The following is a 24,187-nucleotide window of genomic DNA, read 5'->3' on the forward strand; positions in this document are numbered from 1 at the left end:
AACAACAGTGCTTTTGAGATACCCTTATGTAAACACTTGCAATATTGATATGCCATACAAGGTTACCTATTACTAGCTCCTGAAGGCCCCAAGAAAAAAACACTAGAAATCTGAAATGTCAGATCAGTCCCGGGGCCTAACATTAGTTAACAATGTTTATTAACATATAACTGTTGGGTGGTAAAAGATTTGTGAACTTTAGAAAAAGAGGCTAGATGGTGTAGATAGTTTGGTTTTGTAAGGCAGGGGTCCCCAACTCCCCAGTCCATGGACCAGTACTGGGCCACAGCATGCCAGCAACTGTAAGCCCACACAAACAGGATGCAGGCAGCACACAAAACCACACTCTCTCCAGTCTGCAGAGAAACTTCTCTCCATGTAACCGGTCCCTGGTGCCCAAAAGATTGGAGACCTTTGTTGTAAGGTATTTGTGACCCCAAGCACCTGTCTTATATTTGCTTGTAAATGTTGATGTGATTCCTTGGTTGGATTCATGTGTTGGTTTGTACATGAATGCGTTGTTGCCTATAGGGATGAGAATAGTCTCTGTGAAGATTTACAAAGGCTTGATTTTCCCTTAAGGTGACAAATGGCTAGGAAAGGATGCAACTGTGCACAGAAGCATATTGGCAGCTTTATGGCTTCTAAAATTTGTAGATTTATTTTAAAGACTCAGTTTAAAAAAATTATAACAGAGATTATAAACTGAAGTAAGATTTATATTTAACATTATCTGAAAGCTTATATCTATGACACATGCATACGGATTCCTCTACCAGGTATGCTTCAGATTTGAGGGGCCCACCATTCAGAATTTGCAGGGATGACAGGCTAACATACTGTAAATCTCCAGGGTTCAAGTAGCATGACAAGTTATTTTATGTTTTCAAATACATTAAAACAAATTTCTCATTTCAACTATGCATACACCAAACTTCAAAAGTATGTTATAATTCAGTGATGTTTTCCGTCCATATCATTATTGCAGTATAAATTGCAGCTTTACAGATTTACTCGTGGGAATGAAGCATATATATTTACAATAAAAAAGTCCTTTTTGCTGTATTTTGTACATTTTTCCAAGCAAAAAAAAATAAAAATATTTCATATTCCAGAGAGTAACTATATCTGTAAATGGATGAGAGATTCAGTTTTTAAAGGCTCACTTTGAAAAAGGTTCAGCTTCTAACAAATTATTAAGTCATTCAACAGTCACATCAACAAATTTATTTTTATGCTGCCTTTATTATTTTTTAAATAACTCAAAATAATAAGCATACCTAATACTCCTTACTTCTCCTATTTTCTTCTCAACAACAAGAAGAGATGAGTTAGTCTGAGAGAGAATATTAAAGTCACACAGCCAGTTTAAAAAAATTGGAGTCACTCCAGCTAAGTGAATGGTATTTTAAGGTAGTGGGTAATCAAGAAAAATCTAGATAAATATTTAATTTTTCTCAAGGCAGGTAGAAAGTCTCCTTACCATTACATATTGCATTTCTTCAAACCCCCAAATAACTATAGGCAAGATAAAAGCAGTTGTACATTCTTAGCTTCTCTAGGCTACTTGAAAAAAAAATTGAACTAAACTTCTGAATAGTGGGAATGTCAAAACATTGAAGAGATCAGTTTTGTTCAAACTGTATTATATTTAATCTAAAAATGGTATTAATGTTTGTAGATGATAGCTTATAACTATGCCAAAATATTCCCCTACAGCAAATCTCCTCTATTTTTATATTATTGTCAGGGTGTTTAGTAATTTGTTTTAATTTTGCTGAGTGAAGTTTTTGCACTGTTAGAATAGAAAGAATGTGCTACTAACATGTTCCGTTATATAACTTTCCATTATTCTGAAGTCTTCCCCATGGGAGGAGTTAACATTACATTTCTCCTCCTCTTTTAGATTTAACTGAAATGTGGTAAGCCAGGAAGACTGCAGTCTCCTAATGAGAAAATTATAGCTAGTCCTCAGCAATTGGGACCAGAATTTCCATAAACAATAATAAAGTATGTTGTCACATGATCACATTGCTTAGCAACAGCAATTCCAGCACTCTTTATTGCATTGTTTTGTAAGGATCACAAGTCGTTAAGTGAGTCCCAGGTAGCTTACAAGCAGACTGGCAGAGTGGTAAGTCATGATGCAAGCACAACCGGGCTAAGAATGGCTGTTGTTGGACAGGGCAGTGTGGCAAGTGGCCTGCAAGAGTAGGACCAGGTAGGGCCAGTTGCAAGCCATTTAGCAGAGCAAAGTACAACATTCTGAGATGCCTTCCCTATTGCCTTTGCTTGTGGGAAGCTGGCAGGGAAGGTTGCAAAAGGTGATCATGTGTCTATGGAATGCTGCAACTGTCATGTAAGCCAGTGGCCAAGTACCCAGATCACAATCACAGGAGTGCTGTGACAGCCATAACTTCAAGGACTTCAAGGTGGTGAATCCATACGATGCTAATAATAATTTATGAAATCCAGGGTGGCATAGGCAGCAATTCATTCATGTCTTATGTCTACAGGAAAACCAGGAATGGTGTACTCTATTATTGTAATAAGGTATTGTTACAAAACCTTGAAAGCCTGACCAAAGTCATATACTGTGTTTCTTTCTTATGCTCTTTTCAACCTCTGGGGGTTATAATTGATTCTCCAAGTTCCTTCTAAATGGTCCTTCCATACTAAGCTCATTTTTAAATTTACACCAACTTGGGACAATCACTCAATTCTCTCTCTTCTTCTTTTTCTTTGTTACTATGTTTAAGACTCATTTTTTTCTTCTGATTACATTATTACTTTATATATTACAGATTATTCTTCTCCACTAACTTTGCTTTTTTTCCTTAGCTATAAAAATGGATGGTTACAATTGTTTGGAGGATAGGAACTTGTTACTTTTTGCATTAGGTTTTCCTGCTGATTCTTTAATACTGTATTTAGTGTAACCCAGGGTGTGTTTCAGTTACTTCAGGGTGATACGATTGTCATCATTCAACAAATCATGAAGAAATGGAGCTCTTACCCCCCGTGGATAGGGCTCGCAACCTGGGAGTCCTCCTAGATTCACGGCTTACCCTGGAAGATCATGTAGTGGCCGTGACTAGGGGGGCTTTCGCCCAGGTTCGCCTGGTGCGCCAGTTGCGACCCTATCTGGACCGGGATGCCCTGTGCATCATGCACTCGTGACCTCTCGCCTTGACTACTGTAATGTTCTCTACATGGGGCTTCCCTTGAAGACCACTCGGAGGCTCCAACTGGTACAGAATGCGGCCGCGAGAGTTGTCTTGGGAGTTTCCCGGTACTCCCATGTTACACCTTTGCTCCGCGAGCTGCATTGGTTACCAGTTGTCTTCCGGGTGAGGTTCAAGGTCTTAGTTATGATCTTTAAGTCCCTACATGGCATGGGTCCGGGGTACCTCGGGGACCACCTGCTGCCGGCTTCAACTCCCCTCCGCCCTGTGCGTTCCCACAGAGAGGGCCTCCTCAGGGTGCCTCCGGTCAGGGAATGCCGACTGGCGGCCCCCAGGGGGAGAGCCTTCTCTGTGGGTGCCCCGGCTTTGTGGAACCAACTGCCGGTGGAGCTCCGGATGGCATCAGACCTCCGAACTTTCCGTCGTGGCCTGAAGACCCATTTATTTGAATTAGCCGGTCTGGCCTGACGGGGGAGCTGGGTTTTAAATTGTTGTTTTAGAATTACATTATTATTTTTTAATTGGGCACTGATTTAATCTTTGTTTTAACTTTTGTATTGTATTGTATTGTTATTTATATGCCCTGTGAACCGCCCTGAGTCCCTAGGGAGAAGGGCGGTATACAAATTAAATAAAACGTAAACGTAAACGTAAATTCATATAATAAATTATCAACCTGTCTTTAATTTAAAAAATGTAAAACTAAAAAAGTGAATCAATGGAAGAAAAAAGAAAAGCAATATCGATTTAATGATTAGTTAGTGACATTCTTGTGAAGTTATATGTTAATTTAATGTAGCTGGATACTACTAAATGTTAGGTTAAACTGATATAAACAAAATGGATTAGTACAAATTTGCCCATTATGCCTTTCTAAAATGATTGCCTTTTACTATCAGTTCTGGTCAGCTTCTAAGGATTTTTTTCTGGACATAAACTTGATGGCACTACTTTATAGGATTTGGACTGTTGTCCACTATTGGTTTTTCCTTAATGAGGTATAACTCAATGGTAACATCTTGGTTTTGATGACCACATATTGTCTGTAATTTTATCTGCAGATTTTCCACATGACCTACGATCTTGCCAGTGCTGTGGTGAGAATCTTCAATCTCATTGGAATGATGTTGCTTCTTTGCCATTGGGATGGTTGCCTTCAGTTCTTGGTCCCATTGCTTCAAGATTTCCCAGAAGATTGCTGGGTGTCCCTAAATGGTATGGTTGTAAGTATTGTTCATTTTTCATTGTGTTTTTTTCAGACATTTTTTTAAGCTTATGAAGTCAGAATGGTAAGGAAAGAGAAGTTAATTAAGAACCTATTGTCCTTAGCAGTGGAAATACTGTCAATTGCTGAATTTCAAATCTGTCTCAGTGTGGAATGTGAAAATAAATTGAAGTACTAGAACAATAATACATAATTTAATTGATTCAAGGATTTGTTTATTTTAGGAAGGGGTTTCAGGTATTTTCAAGGAAGAAGAAAGAAATTTGGCTCTATATTTCCCAGTTTTTACATTGCAAAATCAGGCTCCGGGGTCCATAAAAAAATATGCTAGTAAATTGCACGTGGATGCCATGCCACCATTTATACATCTCTGGATAGAATATGATCAGTGTAATCAGGGCTTTTTTTTCTCATAGAACGCTCAGAACAGAGTTCTGGCACCTTTTTTTGGATGGAACCTTGTAGGGTAGGCAAGGCAGGTTGAATGACATGTGTGAGTTCTGGCACCTTTTTCTTTTACAAAAAAAGCACCTAGTGTAATAGATTAAATAGGATCTTCAAAAACAATATTGGGTATTTGCTGGTGGACACCAAACCATTCATTTTCCAAAGATGGTAAACATTAAAATCTTGCTATAAAATGAACCATCAATTTAATTAGTGTTGTTGCTCTTACACTACAAATTGAACATAATTTAAGTCTATAAGCTGCCAACTTTTACCACCATCACATTTAGAACATGATGCTCATTCTAATAACATACTGGTGGAGGACAAGTCAGATCATCTTCGAATATACTGTATTGAGCAACCATAGAAGAACCGGAGTATAGAAAACATTGTTTACCATTTAAATGAAAAATCTCTTCTTCCATAGCTGAAAAGCTTTCAACTTTCTGTGCTAAAACTGATTTTTTCCCCTCCAATATAAAATGTTATTTTGTAATAATTTAATTTATTAAAAATAATAAAGGTATAAAAATAAACTGAGTTTATTGCTTATTTTTGGAAAAAATGGTTCTTCACAGTCATAAGAAGCTGACTGATAAAGTAGGCAGTTAGGTTAAAAAAAGGTTTAAGAAAATGATAGTATAAAACTGAATATTGTCTAGTGGCACACACTCAACAAAACTAAAATTAAGGAGAAGTAGAGTTGCAATTAACTGGCTTAGTACAGCTTATGTAGTTTCTTAATCATATTCTCACCCCGAAAGGTAACTTTGGAGTGTTTGATTAGAAAGGATTAAGCAACTGCAAAACTTGTTGTGTCAAACATGGCTGCCAAAAAAATTAACACTTATTGGTATATGATTTTTTTTATTGAATAAACCACAGTTGACTCGTATGTTTTTCTGAAATATGACTCATTATTTACAATGACAGAATTCACTCAATATGACAAATCAGAAGCAAAGAAACAAACCCCATATGTTTGCTTAAAGTGTGCAGTTGTTAACATGTTAGCATGATCTAAATGTAGAGTAGTTCAATATTTTTTTAAAAAATAAAGCAAGATTTTAACATATTTAAGTAAGAACCATGTCTAACTTGAACCAATTATTGTCATCTTCCCTCATCACTCTGGTACCAAGAAAGACATGTGGAATTACTTCCTTCAGGCTTCTTTATTGTTCCTAATCCATAGACAGAACTCTTGCCAGACTAAAGCAACCATTTGCATAACTACAGATAGACTCTGAGAGTCACTAGGGAAGAGTCATATTAGGCCTCTACCTCCTACCAAACATTCCATGCTTTGCTGCTTCTCTGCTCTCTTCAGCCCCGCCCCTTGGAAATCAAGGTTACATTTCACAACATTTATATGTTTTATGTCAAGTAAAGATCAGATACAGATTATTGGTTCAGAACTTTGGTTTAGTTTTTCAATTTGTATAGATATAAATTTCATATTATAAAACAGGAACATTTTCAATCCTATACATGTTCTGAATGATCACACATTTAAAATTCTGCTGATGCAAAGCAAACATTAATTTTATTTCTGCAAAATTTTCACTTCCCCAAATAGTTTTTTTGACATAGCATATCTGATAGTAATTTCGCATAATGAATTTCTGTCAATGAAAATTGCATAGATTAGAATTGGCATAGGAGTATAGGGAAGTGATGTATAAAAGGAGAATAATAATTGCAAGTCATTATTCTGAAGACTGGATTTAGAAACTTGTACCTAATGCTTGTCTCTTACTGATCTAAAGAAAAGTCCATGGCTTTAAATATACCATAGATATGCAGTGTGATTACCTCAATTTCTCTTGGACTACTGTATATCTTAACACTACAAAACCTGAGCCTGAGTGACTAAACAGAGAGATGTTTTTCTACTCTTAGTTTTCCATGTAGTCTCTTCTATGTTCTGCAGTTAGGATGAAGAATCAATCTGGCACTTCTGGAATAGATTATGCAGCCAATTATTTTCCATGGAATTAGCAAATTAAGTGCAATAATAATTCCATGACTTTCAGTAAAAGGTCCAGATTCCTCATCAGTCCAAAGGGAATTTACAAGCAGATCTAGGAAATATGAAGGAAAAGTATTGGGATCAAAGTATTAGGGGTCAATATACAGGTGAAACTCCAAAAATTAGAATATCGTGCAAAAGTTCATTTATTTCAGTAATGCAACTTAAAAGGGGAAACTAATATATGAGATAGACTCATTACATGCAAAGCAAGATAGTTCAAGCCATGATTTATCATAATTGTGATGATTATGGTGTACAGCTCATGAAAACCCAAAATCCACAATCTCAGAAAATTAGAATATTACATGCAATCAATAAAACAAGGAGTGTACATAGAACAATATCGGACCTCTGAAAAGTATAAGTATGCATATGTACTCAGTACTTGGTTTGGGCCCCTTTTGCAGCAATTACTGCCTCAATGCAGTAGCATGGAAGCTATCAGCCTGTGGCACTGCTGAGGTGTTATGGAAGACCAGGATGCTTCAAAAGTGGCCTTCAGCTCTTCTGCATTGTTCTGTCTCATGTCTCTCATCTTTCTCTTGGCAATGCCCCATAGATTCTCTATGGGGTTCAGGTCAGGCGAGTTTCCTGGCCAATCAAGCACAGTAATCCCACAGTCATTGAACCAGGCTTTGGTGCTTTTGGCAGTGTGGGCAGGTGCCAAGTCCTGATGGAAAATGAAGTCAGCATCCCCATAAAGCTTGTCTGTGGAAGGAAGCATGAAGTGCTCCAAAATCTCCTGGTAGACATCTGTGTTGACCCTGGACTTAATGAAGCACAGTGGACCAACACCAGCAGATGACATGGCTCCCCAAATCAACACAGACTGTGGAAACTTCACACTGGACTTCAAGCATCTTGCAGTGTGTGTCTCTCCATTCTTCCTCCAGACTCTGGGTCCTTGGTTTCCAAATGAGATGCAAAAGTTCCTCTCATCAGAAAAAAGCACTTTGGACCACCGAGCAACAGACCAGGTCTGTTTTTCTTTAGCCCAGGTAAAGCTTCTGACGTTGTTTGTTGTTCAGGAGTGGCTTGCCAAGAGGAATATGACATTTGAAGCCCATGTCCAGGATCCGTCTGTGTGTGGTGGCTCTTGATGCACTGACTCCAGCCTCAGTCCACTCCTTGTGAAAGTCCCCAACACTTTTGAATGGCCTTTTCCTGACATAACATTCTATGAATGTGCTTTGATACAGCACTTTGGGAACATCCAGCTTCTTTTGCAATTACCTTTTGAGGCTTTCCCTCCTTATGGAGGGTGTCAATGATGGTTTTCTATACAACTGTCAGGTCAGCAGTCTTCCCCATGATTGTGATTCCTACTGAACCAGACTGAGAGACCATTTAAAGGCTCAGGAACCCTTTGCAGGTGTTATGGCTTAATTAGCTGATTAGAGTGGGACACTTTGAGCCTAGAATATTGCACCTTTTCACAATATTCTAATTTTCTGAGATTGTGGATTTGGGGTTTTCATGAGCTGTAAGCCATAATCATCACAATTATGACAAATCATGGCTTGAACTATCTTGCTTTGCATGTTACGAGTCTATCTCATATATTAGTTTCCCCTTTTAAGTTGCATTACTGAAATAAATGAACTTTTGCATGATATTCTAATTTTTTGAGTTTCACCTGTATTAAAGTTAAACAAAAGGTATGCTGAAATCTTAACAAATATTCATATATATGCAATTAGTGCAGGTTCGCATCCCACCAGGCTCAAGGTTGACTCAGCCTTCCATCCTTCCGAGGTAGGTAAAATGAGGACCCAGATTGTTGGGGGCAATTAAGCTGACTTTGTAATAATGCCGCTTGGGGGTGTGTGTGAAAGCCCTAATGAGCAGGCATATACATAGAATGAAGGCTACTGCTAAGCTTGTAAGCCGTCCTGAGTCTTCGGAGAAGGGCGGGATATAAATGGAATTAAATATATATATATATATATATATATATATATATATATATATATATATATATATATGCTGAAAAAGGCTCTCATTCTCAGAGTGCTTGAGATTTTTTTTAACCTTGGCATTTTTTATTGTATTGTTGAAATGATGGACAATATTACTGCAACTGTTTTTTGTGTATGCATCTTCCATTATTTTTAACTTTTTCTAGCAGTCTTACTTCCCAATTTGAAAAAGTATACAAAAATTATTCATTGAATGTCATTGAAATTTAAATGAGGCATGGGAAGCAAAACTGCAGACTACTAGAAAGATGATTGGACAACAAAAGACAGGATGTTCATTCCCTTCCTCATTCATAACAGCAAGCACATCATATTCTATCCACATGTGAGAAATTCATTAAGATTCTCTCCACCCTTGAAAGAAATTTCAGAAGCAAATTCTCTTGCATAAATTGCCAGAAAAAAATGCATGAGATTTTTTTTTCTGCAGGACACTAAGCAAACAGCTTTCTCTTCCACCAACTGTAGCTAACTGATTGTCAGGAACAGACAATCTTTGCATTGCATTCTTTGATGAAATGTCTATTTACGAGAATCTCCAGAGACTGACTGCATTTTCTTAAGAATGATCAGATAAGCCTCCTGGGACTCTTTTCAGAGAGAGGGCTTGTGCTGCTTTTTGCATCAAAGAGAGAGGCAACCTTTAACTAAAAAGAAATTTCCTGACAGTTAGAACAATTAACTAGTGGAACAACCTGCCACCAGAAGTTGTGAATGCTCCAACATTGCAAGTTTTAAGAAGAGACTGGAAAACGATTTGTCTAAAATAGTATAGGGTTTCCTGCCTGAGCAGGGGGTTGGGCTAGAAGACCTCCAAGGTCCCTTCCAACCTGATGATGATGATGATGATGATGATGATGATAATGATAATAATAATAATAATAATAATAATAATAATAATAATATCATCTCCCCCATTCTAGCTGGAGATTCCACCATATCAATAAAGTATATTAATATTGCAGTTTTCCTCATTATTGTTACATTATGATGTCATTTTGTGTTCACAACAGCACACTTATGAGATAGACTGAATGGAAGCATGACATTGAATCAAAATCACAGAGTGAGCTCTTGCTAGGAACCTAAAGCTGTGTTACCTAGTCTCAACCCAACACCTAAGCCACTAACCTATTTTTTGCCTATAATGACCGCAGAAATTGATAGACTCTAAAATTGAACCCCACTGAACTCTTTTGTTACATTAAACACTGCTTTCAAAATTTTTAGCAACTTTTAACTTATTCCATGGTTCATCACGCAATCAGCCTGATGTCAGACTGGATTTGGCATTTTTGTCCATCTATCAAATCCTTCCCAAGGTCCTGGGATAGGCAGTTGTGGATGTTTGATGATGTTAAAGGTGTTAACAGAGGATGTAACCTGTTTTAAGCAAAGCTGCCTTTTGTAATTGACTGATGGTGATTTTGTTACTACCAGTAGTATTCAAGTGGTGTTCTAGTTGCTTCGTGACTGCACCCAAGGTGCCTATTGCTATTGGTACTACCTTTGTTTTCTTTATTACTATTATTATTACTATTGTTACTGCACCATTTTCATTGTTACTATTGCTCCAGCTATCCCATGTCATTATTGACAATTCTATTTATCTATTCTAAATTATTTTTATGTGAAATAAATGTTCTCTTCTTAGATATATCTTCTTTGACTTACTTGCATCATTCATTTTCTCTTTTTTCTTAGTTTTCATTTTTGACTATTGTGGTCAGAGTCTCCTACATTTTTCTACCAATCTCTGAAGTCATTCAGACATTCTTAGCTGATCAGTTGTGCATTTGCTGACATCCTGCAAGTGTAGGTTTTCAAACGGTGACATAGCTTCAGAAACGTAATTACCCTAATAAAAAAGTAGGTCACCAAGTTGCTGAGCGTTATGTCTTGATCAACCCTATGCTCTTGGTATTCATCTTTTTTGATAGCTCCCTCCCCCAAACACACAAGAACCTAAAAATGCATATTTTTACAGAGTTTTGTAAGCCAGGTGTTCAATGAAAGGAACAAAAGCACTCTCAAATGAGCTAGTCAGAATGAAAGAAAGATTTTGTATTGTGTCATGCAGAGAGTATCATAAAAGACAGTGAAAAGCAATCCCAGTGCAATCACCTTTGAAACTCAGGGAGAACTAGTTGCCTACGTTACATGAATTAACTCTACACATGGTTGTGTAGGAGGCAGTTCCAAAGAAACTACTGGGACTTATTTCCACATAAAATCTTCAAGTCAGAAAAGCAAGCAGACAGTCATCTCCACTAACACTTAATGATTCCATTTAATATTTGTTCAGTCCTTCTCTACAATTGGCATATTAAAATAGCACATATTTCATTTCAGTTTCACAGTTCTGTATTTTGGTGAAAAAGAAACAGTTGTCAACATTTAACTTGTTTTAATTGGGACCAATTTTGTTTCACCGTTGTACTTAACTCATTCTTGAATGAATTGATATTTTGACTATGACGGATTAAGTTTGCCTTAAAAATATTAAAAGTATTCAAAGATAGTGTAAGGATCCCACAGCTATATTTTAGGGAAAGTCATAGTATTCCTTTAAGATGGAAATACTGTTCATACTTAGGATGAAATAAAAGGAACCAAAACAATCTAACTCACTTCCATTGAAATATTTACACATATAAGACTCAGAAGAGAACTTTATATTTATTTGCTTGTTTATTTAAATCATTTGCAATTAGCTCTTCACTCTGAAAGCCTTGGATGTGTAGAATTGAACATATGTCACTAAATGTTATCAATACAACTCTTCAATCCTCTTTTAACATAAGTGAACTTTTATCTTAATGTGGTATTTTTCCTAATATTGTATTTACTGCTAGTATAAGGCTAAATTATGAATACTTTTTAAAAATCGATAATAGTAGAGCAATTTGCCATAATCCTCTGACATCAGAAGACCCAAACTATCCAGAACCCTGGAGTGTAGAAAGAAAGAAAGGTCAACATTTCCATTTCTCACCCCTTTCTAAGGTTCCTGTCTGTAATATATTGGGATTAGTCTTACTCAGGGCTTTTTTTCTCATAGAACGCTCAGAACGGAGTTCCGGCACCTTTTTTGGATGGAACCTTGTAGGGTAGGCAAGGTGGGTTGTATGACATTTGTGAGTTCCGGCACCTTTTTCTTTTACAAAAAAAGCACTGGTCTTACTTAAGTATATCATGTGGGGTTAATTGCTGGAAGGTTGCTTAAGCTGGAAAGCTGGCTAATGGCTCCCAGCTCCTCAGACAACCCATCTCCAGTGCCGCCATTGGCTGCTTCTAGGGTGACAATAGGTTGCTTTAAACCTATTGGCTGCTGCCTAGAGGCCAGGGTATAAATTGCTGCATTCGCAGCCCTGTTTCCCAGTTCAGTTCCTGCAACCAAATAAAGAATGATTCTTGCTGATCTCACTTGCCTCATCTCGTCAATCAAGCAACGAACCCAGTATCTAACACTGGTGATGAAGGTGGGATCCTGCTCCTCCAACTGAGCTGAAAAGTCACTAGGGGAGAGGCTGAACACACTTGGTGGGAAAGGCAATTCCCCCCTTATGTTCGGCCTAGCACAGCCACGCTAGTGAATACGTGCCCAAAGGACCAGTCCCTGGGCAACGGAGGAGCAGGGCAAGATGACAACGAGCCCCAGCCGTGAAGACCAGCCAAAATGGCAAAGGTAGGAAAGCTGGAAGAATTTGATATAGCTCACCCGGAAAGATGGTATTCGTATCTATCCAGGGTCGAGAACTATCTACGCACGAATCAAGTGCCATTGCTAAGCACATTGTGCTTTAGATTGTAAGCCGCCCTGAGTCTTTGGAGAAGGGTGGGATATAAATGGGATTTTAAAAAAAAGTTGCCGAGGATGGCCTGAACGCCTCTACGCTCCTGTGTGTGTGTGGCCCAGCCACGTTTGACATCGCTAAGAACTTGTTCGTGCCAATGCCATTGGAGTCCGTAACATTCATGGACTTGAAGAAATGGCTCAGAGACCACTTCCAGCCCAAGCTGTCGGTAATCGCTTGGCACCATGCATTCGAGCAGAGGGTTCAGCAACCAGGTGAAACAGCATCTGAATTCATTGTGGCGTTGAGGCAGGCCACACGCCTGTGCCAGTTCTCTGACGTCGAGGAGAGGCTACGAGACTGGCTTGTCTGCGGTCTCCAGAATCGAGAGTTACAGCAAAAACTCTTCGCCAAAGAGACACTGTCATTCCCAGACACACTGAAAGAGATCATGGCAGATGAAGCCGCCAGCGTAGCTGTATGAGCCATGTGGTCCGCCAAAACAGCACAGCACGAGGAAGCCATCCATGAGGACGCCAAACACATGGAAGATCCAGAAGACAATACAGAAGTCGACAAGCTACAAAGACACAATGACCAACAGCTTCACAGCAACAAGCAACAAGGGGCAACTTACAAGGCAGATCCCTTCCTTAGGTACCCAGGATGTGGAGGCCGCCACCAACGCATGGACTGTAGGTTCCGGACAGCCACGTGTCAGGCCTGCGGAAAGACAAGCCACATCGCGTCCATCTGCAGAGGTCACCAAAGGGACCGGCAATTGAATCTCCAGTCGGGCATTCTGACGAGGAGAGGTACTGGGGCCCCGGGACAGTATAGTGTAGGGTTTTGCTCCAGCCACAGAAGTATTTGCCGCATGGGAGCTTGCTGCCCTATTAAGCCAAAGTTTAGACTGCAGGTGGAGCTGCAAGGGGTCCCTGCAAGATAGAGCTGGACACAGACTCAGCCGTATCCATTATTTTACTTGAGACATTTAATTTCATCTGCAATCGCAGCAAGAGATGACCCAAGCTGAGGCCATCTGACATTGTACTAACCGACTTCCAGAATGCTAGAGCCACAGACAAGGGTGAGGCCACTTTAGCTGTTAAATTTAATGGGTTTTCTGGCACCTGGACATTGTCGTAGAAGGAGGTCAGCGAATGAGCCTGATCGGGCTCGACTGGTTTGATGCACTAGGCATCCAAGTAACCGGAATCAGCCAGACGCAAGTCGCAAGTCTAGCAACAGTATACGAGGAATCCGCAGATGTGTTTGACTCAGCTCTGGGGATGTACACAGGTCCACCAATAACATTTAAACTAGATCCTACTGTAGTGCTGCTCAGGATTAAACATCATAGGGTGCCATTTGCTCTTAAACACAAAATAAATGCTGAGTTAGATAAACTTGTAGAACAGGGAGTACTTCAGCCAGTAGTTGGGGGTGAATGGGAGACCCCAATCGTAACGCCACTAAAAGCCAATGGGGAGGTCCGAACCTATGACGATTACAAATGCACAATTAATCGTGCACTCAAACAGCATGCATACCCAGTACCAGTAGTAAGCCACATCCTAGCATCCTTGCAAGGTGGTACAATTTTTGCAAAATTAGACTTGGCTCAGGACTACCAACAGCTTTCTGTTGACAAGGCCACAGCCACAGCACAGACAATTGTAACCCACAGAGGGGCATTTAAAGTAAAATGCCTGCAATTCGGAGTCAGCATAGCCCCCAGCATTTTTCAAGGCATTATGGAGTGGACCCTCAAGGGCATTCCGGGGGTTTGCCCCTATTTTGATCATGTGCTCATTGCCGATGAGTCCACTGAGGTGCTAGCAAGGAGGCTCAGAGCCGTCCTTCAAAGGCTGTGTGATGCAGGCCTCAAGCTCAAAAAGAATAAGTGTAGTATTGGAGTCCCTTCAACTGAGTTCTTGGGTTACTGTATAGATGCTGATGGCATCCACCCCACTGAGTCTAAAGTAAAAGCCATTCAGATGGCACCCAGCCCCAAAATGAAAGGAGAGCTTCAGGCATTCCTAGGCCTCCTAAATTTTTACCATGTGTTCCTTCCTAACAAGGCCGCAGTGGCAGAGTCGTTACACCAGCTCTTAGACAAAAATACTGTGTGGAAGTGGACTAGTGTTCATGAAAGAACTTTTCAGGAATTGAAGTCTCTACTGTCTGTCAGTTCCACGATCACTCACTTTAAGGAATCGATGCCAGTTTGCCTTGCATGTGACGCATCCCCATATGGGGTGGGGGCTGTCCTAGGTCACTTGGAAAGCAATGGGACTCAAGTTCTGATTGCCTTTTATTCCAGGACACTGTCCTCCACAGAGTGTAATTACATACAAATTGATAAGGAGGCATGGGCCATAGTAACTGGAGTAAAAAAATTCCACGACTACTTGTATGGTAGGGTCTTCATGGTCTTCACAGACCATAAACCGCTCCTGGGGTTATTCACTACAGACAGATGGACACTCCACATCTTATCCCCTAGAATGTTGAGATGGTCCATTTTTTATCAGCTTACATCTTTAAGCTAATTCACAAACGCGGCAAGGACATGGGCCATGCAGATGGCCTGAGCAGGCTTCCACTGCCTCAAATCGAGCCAGATCCAGCCCCAGCAGCCCACGTTTTGTCCATTCAGGACCTATCAGAGTTTCCCCTCTATGCGGGGGACATAGCCGCAGAAACAGCGGCAGACAAAACTCTAAGCAGAGTGCTATCTTGGGTCCACACAGGGTGGCTACAAAAAAGCCCTGGCCAAGAGTTCCAGAGCTATTTCACTAGGAGACACGAGCTCTCAGCTTATAAGGATTGTATTCTATGGGGGAACAGGGTCATTGTTCCCACTTCATTAAGGGACAGAGTATTGCAATCACTTCATGAAGCTATTGTTCACATGAAAGCTTTGGCACAAAGCTATTTATGGTGGCCAGGATTAGATAAGCTCAGGTACACGGGTGTTACACATGTCAGCAGTCAAGGCCTGAAATGCCAAACGCTCCCATCCACAGGTGGAAGGAGACACACACACTCTGGTCGAGGATTCATATAGACTTCGCTGGGCCCTTTCAGGGACAGCTCTTTCTTATAGTGGTTGACAGCCACTCTAAATGGCTGGAAGTTATACCAGTCACAAATAGGACTACTGCTAGGACCATCCAGGTGCTTAGGAAACTCTTTGCAATGCACAGGCTACCAGACGTCATAGTGTCCGATAATGTGGCCCAATTTTCTGCGGCAGAATTTCAGGCTTTCCTGAGGGCAAACCTCATTAGGCATGCAACATCGGCTCCATTTCACCCATACAGTAATGGTCAAGCCGAACGAATGGTGCGCACCACAAAAAAATCATTGAAGCGTATAGTGACCGGAGACTGGCACCACAGACTGGCCGACTTTTTGCTCTGCCAACATTCCACACCAAGCACAGAACCCACTGAGGGGGTTGTAAGTGGGTGACAGGGTGTGGGCCCGGAACTATGGGCATGGGAACTTGTTGGTGCCAAGAAAATCATCAAAACATCGGGCCCCCTCTCATACGAAGTGAGCCTAGAGAGTGGGCGAGTTGTCCATTGCCACATAGATCAGCTTAGAAAGCATTTTCTAGAATGGCCACAAAGCAAGGACTTCATCTCAGGTCCCATCCACAAACCGCAAACCGGCAGCCAGGTCGATCAATCCATATGCTCTGAGGTCCCAAGCAGTCAGAGCAATGGGGAGGTGGTCATAGGGGGGCAAAGCTCAGGAGTGCAACATGAGACCCCTGACAGAGGAGTCAACCAGAACACTACAGCTGCTGTGCTAACTCTGTGGAACGATTGGACTCTGGGGTGGGCCAACCTGAAATGGCCAGCCAGAGAATTCTGAATCAGCCAGACTTGCTTGATCTTATGGACCCTGGTCTACCCAGTCCGACAGGCAAGCTGGTAGGCCAGGGAGTGCCTGGCTCTCCCAGGCGTTCCACGAGGGTTCGCAAGCCGCCTGCATATTTACAAGGTTTTGTTCCAAAATAACTGAGCTATAATGTTGTATGTGTCATTGATTGATGCTAGCCAGGAGAGCCTCTGTATTAGCAAGTACGGGAAAATGTGTATGCTTGCATACTACTTTTGAATCTCTCTAAAACTTGTAATTGCTGTAATCATTCCTTTGTTGTTATAATGTGTGTACATTCTAGGGGGGAGGGGTGTAATGTATTGGGCTTAGTCTTATTTAAGAATATTATGTGGGGTTAATTGCTGGAAGGTTGCTTAAGCAGGGAAGCTGGCTAATGGCTTCCAGCTCCTCAGACAACCTGTCTCCAGCGCTGCCATTGACTGCTTCTAGGGTGGCAATAGGTTGCTTTAAACCTATTGGCCACCGCCTAGAGGCCAGGGCATAAATTGCTGCATTCACAGCCCTGTTTCTCAGTTCAGTTCCTGCACACGAATAAAGAATGATTCTTGCTGAACTCACTCGCTTCATCTCGTCAATCAAGCAACAAACCCAGTATCTAACACTGTCCATTCATAGTAATTGGAAAAGTTGTCTATATTAACTGCAGACTTAATAGCAATAGCAATAACACTTAGATTTATATACCACTTCATAGCTCTCTCTGAGCAATTTAAAGAGTCAGTCCAGTTGCCTTTTGAAAAATAATGATGTGATGGTGGTGTTGCTGATCAGAGGAACTAATAAAGTATTTAAATGTCTTGCAATGTTGTAGAGGACTGAGTTGGTGCTCAGTCTGAGTGGAGCTCTGTTTGTGGATGTTAACTTGTTTTCTATTCAAAAGGAAGGTTTAAAATGAAAACAGAATGAATAAGGAAAATGTTAAAACAATGCAGCTGGGTTTGAGCTTGATAATTTTGGACTTGTCCTTTTGAATAATTCATTCTTTTCATCAAATTCATTGCAGTTCTATTTCAGAAAACATTGGGTGGCATGCAGTAACTGGGGAACTGCTTTATATAGTTTTCTTTTTTTAAGAATACCTTAGTCCTAAGAAAGCAGTTTAAAAACTAAACATTAATAGATAAAATAATAGCTATTAATAACATCTTTGAAATAAAATAAGAAAATTACCTTAAGAATGGGAAAATGAAGTAAACAAAATTACCATTGTTAGCAATATTCCAGTATAACCTATGGGTGGGAGATATTAACACTTGAGTCTTTTGATGCTATTGATGGTAATAACTCTTTTTTTGGCAGTCAGTTTGCTGTAGTGCACAAGGCGTGAGTTCTAGTCCTACCGTTTGAGCATGATGCCAGTTGGGAATCTTGAGTAAGTCACTTTCAGTCAGCTGTAGGAAGATGACAATGGCAAACTACATCTGAAAATCTTTGCTAAGGAAACTGTAGGTACTGTCCAGACAGTCTCCAATTGAACAGAAGGAGAAAAAAATCTTTTATAAGGAAATCTGAAGAACCAAACCCTCCAGATATTATTGAACTATACCTCCAATCATCTTTAGGTTTTGGACATGCGAGTTGGATCTGGACTCTGTAATGGTATGTGAGAATAACCTTGGGAGAAAGGGTAAAGAGATGCTTCTTGGACAACAGTAAGATAAGAGGGAGCATAGTCCAAAGCTGCATGGTGGGCAGAACAAGAGGCTCGAGAGGAACGCTTCTTATGTTACTGAGCTGTGAAGGTAGCAGCAGGAGAATTGTATGTTCAGACTTGCAGGATTCTCTTAACCTTACAATAAATTAGAATTAGCTTATCTGGTCATGTTTCATGTCTGGTCTACCTAAGGCTGATGGCTCTAACAGCATAGAAGCTTATATTGGTTCTCTTCATGTTGTAAAAAATTGAATTGGAATTTTCTGAAAGTCTTAATAACAGCTTAAGATTCCATAAATTAGATTTCATCATCTAATGTTTGCATTGTTCTTTTTTTTCTTTCTAATTTTTTACTGCAAATGCAGTTTCTGATTTTTTTCTGGATCGACCAAATGTTGACCCATTGGCTGTGATAGGAATTGAGCCTGATATCATGTGCTAAAAAAGAATTGCAAGGAGTTGAACTGAAAGATGTGAATGAAGGAAAGTACTAGGCCAAACAGTCTAATTTTAGACAGAAGCCAACTAAGGTTTTGAGGGATATGTCAATGGGCCAATACTTCTAAAAATGGAAAAGAACAGGACAAAACTTGAACAGCGTCATGTCAGAAACTGAATTAATTAAACTGACTGAATACAGTTTCTTTTCTTTTCTCACATTAAAAATTAATTTTGGCAGTGACTTCGATAGGGTTTGTGGTAGCAACATAATTCCCAAGACAAAACATCATAGAGGAAGCCAGAGAACAAGACAAATTATCAAGAAGAGGTTGAAGACTGTGATTATTATTTTTAATGAAAGTCCTAGCTCATAGTAAAAGTGAAGTGGTCATACTTTTGTGAGGATAGTTTGTATTTCTAATTATAATTAAAAGTTGTCTTTCAGCTGACAAAGATCTTTTGTTGAAGGTCACAACCGATAAAGGAGAATATTTGTAGCTCAGGATTGAAATGAGGAGTCCTTGCTCTCTCTGAGTTTGGTTGTTTTCTTTGAGATATTTCATTACCCAAACTAGGTAACATCAGTGCTAGTAAGGAGTGGGCTCTGCTCTCATTTTATATTCCATTGTTCAGTATATGTCATAAGTTCAATGGTTTCAGTCAGAGGAAGGCACCACTGAATTCAGTTGGGCTTTACTTTGATGTAGCTATGAATAGAACTGCAAAACCTGCCCTGAAAATTTCATTAATGATCTGTTTCTTTACTGGTTCTTTAATCATCAGATTTATTATGTTTTTAGTCAATAAATACAAGAAAGTAGCATGTTTTTCTACCCATATCCACAAATTTATATCTCTTTAAGCCTTTTACTGTTGATTTTCTCTATCTCCATACGAACATTAAAATAGGCTTATTCAGTTATATGCAGCTTTTCTCCTTCCCCTGTGCTACTAGAACCCATGTTTAGCTAATGAAAGTAAATAGGCAAGATAATGGACAAGAAATAATATGTATTCACACAAATAGCTTTTGATTAGAATTAGACAAATCAGTAAAGGATTTCTCAGTGTCTATTGGCCAAAGAGCCTTGGAGGAGCAGTGGGCTAATGCCTCCTTAAGTAACACCAGCTGCCTGCAATTAGTGCAGGTTCGAGTCCCACCAGGCTCAAGGTTGACTCAGCCTTCCATCCTTCCGAGGTAGGTAAAATGAGGACCCAGATTGTTGGGGGCAATTAAGCTGACTTTGTACTAATGTCGCTTGGGGTGTGTGTGAAAGCCCTAATAAGCAGGCATATACATAGAATGAAGGCTACTGCTAAGCTTGTCTTCGGAGAAGGGCGGGATATAAATGGAATTAAAATAAAAAATAAAAAATAGTAGCTTCACATTATATATTTCTCATTTCATTGTGAACAGTTTTTAATATAATAATAGCAAGAGAGGTTTATACTCTTGATGTCTTTCACACAAGCTTCCCATGAGGATCTAATTTTCCATAGCACATTGGTTGCTGAATTAGAGAATCTTTAGATCAAACCCAGCTACATAGATGTTTCCTCCTTTTCTTCTCTCGATCTTCTTTTGCTCTCTTCTCCCTTAACACTTAAATAGTAAAATAAGTACCAGGATCAAAGGATGTATAATGTACTTTCTCTTGTGTTTAATTTATGTCATTCTGAGTAGCTTCATAAGAACTATTTGATATCATCAGTATGATTATTTGATCCACTAGTTCAAACTTTGATATTTAAAATTCAAATCTTATTGGAATAAATTCTTAGGGGGCTGAAAATTTAAATTTAAAATTCTATAAAGATTATTGTTATGAAATGATATTGTTCATTCTTTAAATTGTTTTTACATTGTGTTTTTATGGTGGTTTATTTGGTTGTTTAAGGGACACGGTGGCTCAGTGGGTTAGGACGCTGAGCTGGTCGATCAGATTGTCGACAGTTTGGCAGGTTGAATCCCGAGTGCCGCATAGCAGAGTGAGCGCCTCTTACTTGTCCCAGCTTCTGCCAACCTAGCAGTTCGAAAGCACGTAAAAATGCAAGTAGAAAAATAGGGACCACTACGGTGGGAAGGTAACAGCGTTCCATGCGCCTTTGGCGTCTAGTCATGCCAGCCACATGACCACGGAGATGTCCTCGGACAAGTGCTGGCTCTTCGGCTTTGAAACGGAGATGAGCACCAGCGCCTAGAGTCAGAAACGACTAGCACGCATGTGCGGGGGAACCTTTACCTTTACTATTTGGTTGTCTGTTTTAATTAATGCCCAGCTAGATGGATGTATCTAGTAATTTTGGTTTAATGTGAAAATAAAAATTATAAGAAAAGTTAAGGAGGCTCAAACCTGGTTAGTACTTACAAGGGAAATCACCAGAATTGTAGTCGAGATTGGGAAGTAGAAAAAAATTCCATAATATTGATGTGTCTGTTTTTTATTTGCCAGTATTAATTAACTAATCAACAAATTAATTTTTATACTGCCTTTATTATTTTTTATAAATAACTGAAGGCAGCAAACATATTCTTTTCTCCTCCAATATCTCCACAATAACAACCATGTGAGTAGGTTATGTTGAAAGAGAATGATTGGCTCAAGGTCACCCAGCTGGTTTTCATGCCTAATTCTTGAGAAAACAGAAGAAAAAATATTATGTTTACAGTCATATAACGTAAATTAATACATGAATTAAATCTGATATTTAAAAATAGATATTTTTATAGCTTGATACTCTAAATAATTATGTAGTGTATTTATGAAATACAGGAGCCAGAAATTTCTCTTTATCCCCTTTCAGCTAGTTTTTGGTTGTTTTGAGCTAAACCTGTAAAAAGATCATTTTTTTCACAAATGCTGGAAATAGCATGAGTTTGCCAGTGTACAACAAATTTATTTATTTATTTATTTATTTGATTTGTATACCGCCCTTCTCCTGAAGGACTCAGGGCGGTGAACAGGGACATAAAAACCAAAGTACCCAAAATACAGAAATTAAAAACAAATTAAACCCTAGTGCCCAAATGCAGAAAATAAATTACATTAAAACAATAATTAAAACAAAACCCATCAGACCAGGCCGGCTTGTTCAAACAAATAGGTTTTTAGGTCGCGTTGGAAGGAGCGAAGGTCGGGAGCCATCCGGAGCTCAACCGGTAAACGGTTCCACAGGTCAGGCGCACCCACAGAGAACGCCCTCCCCCTGGGGGTCACCAGACAGCATTCTCCGAACGGCGGCACCCTGAGGAGGCCCTCTCTGGGAGCGCACTGGGCGGAGGGAACAAATGAACAGTCTAAGTATTTTAGGCTCAAAATATCCCAAGAAACTGCTATACAGTAAATCTGCTTTCTGTTTTCAGCATAGCAGAAGCATCTGCTTTGAAGCAATAGCAATTTTGCAGATCTTTGCTACCAGATTGTAGCAGCTGGAGCTATCCAGCTGTAACAAAGAGCTGAAGGAAAGAAAAGATAGCCTCAGTTAGGCAACAACCTTCAACCTTGAAAGCTAATTTGCCTTTGAATGTCAAAGTATGGATGAATGGTGATAATGAATAAAGCTGCCATGTTGCAATAGAATTGATCTCTTAACAATGGGAGACTTCCCTAGGAGTAACCCCACCCAACTCAAGTTAAACACTGTTGTATAACTACAGATACTGTTAACGTGTACTGTAGTATATGTGCAGGTTTTTTCCTCTCCTTTTAGGAAGAACCAACTTGACCATGGTTAATCCATGATGATTATCCATACCTTCTCTGAACCAGGCATATAAAACAATACCTGAATCAAGATTCATAAATTTGTTGAAGCCTGGAACTAACTGATCTTTGTCATAAATAAGATGGATTGAACTGAACTGACAAGAAGCACCATGGAAGTGTTGTATTCTTGGCCCTGCTAGCTGGGTGACTTAGAAAAAACTGGGCAGAATCACGTCATTATTTTTTCTCCCATTGGGTTCAAAGGAAAAATAGTAAACAGTACTGATCCCACAGCTGTCATTATTATCAGGCCAGTTTTGGAAGAAAGAATGGACTTAGTGTTGGAGATTTACAATTAATTCCCAAGACTGCTGAACTTCTGGACATCAACAGCAGTACTGGCTCTCATGAATATCACAGCAGAAGTTATGGTGAAATAGATATAATCCATTCTCTGCTGGCATCTTATGTTTCCACAGATGATTTCCCAACAAACATAATTGTTCCCTTAGTTGTTCCTTAGCTGCATGAGGCCAATATTTAAAAGGATGCATCTTTCTGACTAAAAAGAGTACAACACACCTTTAAACATAGAACAGGGCTGTATTTAAATAGAGTTTGCCAAAGAATACTTCTAAATTAAGGCTTAGACTTGGTAGATTAATTGCAAATAATCAGTGATCACTGCTTTTTACAAATGTGAAGGTTTTTTTTGGTACCCTCAGGCTTGATTATATAATCAATCCTCGGATAAACAGCTTTGGTATTTGTCACAATTACTGTCTTTAATAGTTTATTTCTCTCCTTGGATTAATGTTTCTCTGTTTAATTCAGTTAAAATGGATTACTACTAATCTGAAGGCAGTGATAAGTATTTATAGTGTGTTGTTTTTCTCCTTTGAGAAAAAAGTAGGATTTTGAGTAACAAAGTATTTTTTTAATTTAGTAATGTTTCAGAAGCTTTTAAAACTTATTAATTCTAAGAAAAATGTCCAATAATCCTGGTTATGAAAATAGACATAATATATTGCATGCAGTCCATGCTGTTTTCATGCTCAGGTCTTATATTCATATTTGAACCCATGCAATCAAATATAAATTTGGTTTTAATGACCTCATTTCCCTTAAAAATAATTCTTCCTTTGTGAACTATTATTAAAAGAAGCATTAAGCAGCTGGAAGAATGTATTTCTAGTTCAGACTTTGCTGATATCAGTAACTAGAATGAACAATTGTACTAGATCTTTAAATTCTCATGATTGATCTTGAGGGTTAAAGAAAAAGGTAAGATAGCATGGAAATATCTATGCTTCTATGTATTCAAACAATGTCATTGCTCCCACTGTGGGGGAAAAAAACCCTTCCAAAGTATCTCAATTAAATGCATAGATTTCTATATCTATTGTGGAACTGTAGTTCAGCCTCTGCAACAATCCATAGAAAATATGGAGGCCTTTAGAGGTGTAGAAGGGAGCTCAAAATGCCACCAGGTTGGTAATAAAGGCAGGGGTCTCTATCACTCCCCCATCAACCCCTCCCAAAAAATGCATTTGTGATATGGCATGCTTAAATGAAGGTTTTGAATAGAGTTTCTGCGCAACCCCCCCCCCCAAGAATTAACAGCACTGGAATTAAAGGACATAAAATACAACTGGTTAAAAAAAAGAGCACTATCTGAACATTTGGGATTTCAGGATTCCCTTTCAAACATTTTTATTATTATTTTATTTTTCTTATTCATGTGCCTTGAACCAAAGTGAGCATTTCAGGAAAAACTATGATACTTCAAATAGATA

The 24,187-nt window shown here is 39.3% G+C and overlaps 1 protein-coding gene across 1 annotated transcript in view; it reads left to right on the plus strand.

Annotated features, from left to right (window-relative positions):
- The window catches only part of HCN1 (hyperpolarization activated cyclic nucleotide gated potassium channel 1), a gene marked incomplete at both ends in the record, with an annotated part of 159,038 nt that overhangs the window by 95,437 nt on the left and 39,414 nt on the right, over positions 1–24,187 (plus strand). Inside the window, one exon of the mRNA XM_083356618.1 lies at positions 4,247–4,408. Within this exon, the coding sequence (XP_083212744.1) occupies positions 4,247–4,408 (162 nt within the window). The remainder of the gene's footprint in view (positions 1–4,246; positions 4,409–24,187) is intronic.

Source organism: Vipera ursinii, assembly GCF_947247035.1.
Source record: "Vipera ursinii genome assembly, chromosome: 2".
In the NCBI taxonomy this organism is placed as follows: domain Eukaryota; kingdom Metazoa; phylum Chordata; class Lepidosauria; order Squamata; family Viperidae; genus Vipera; species Vipera ursinii.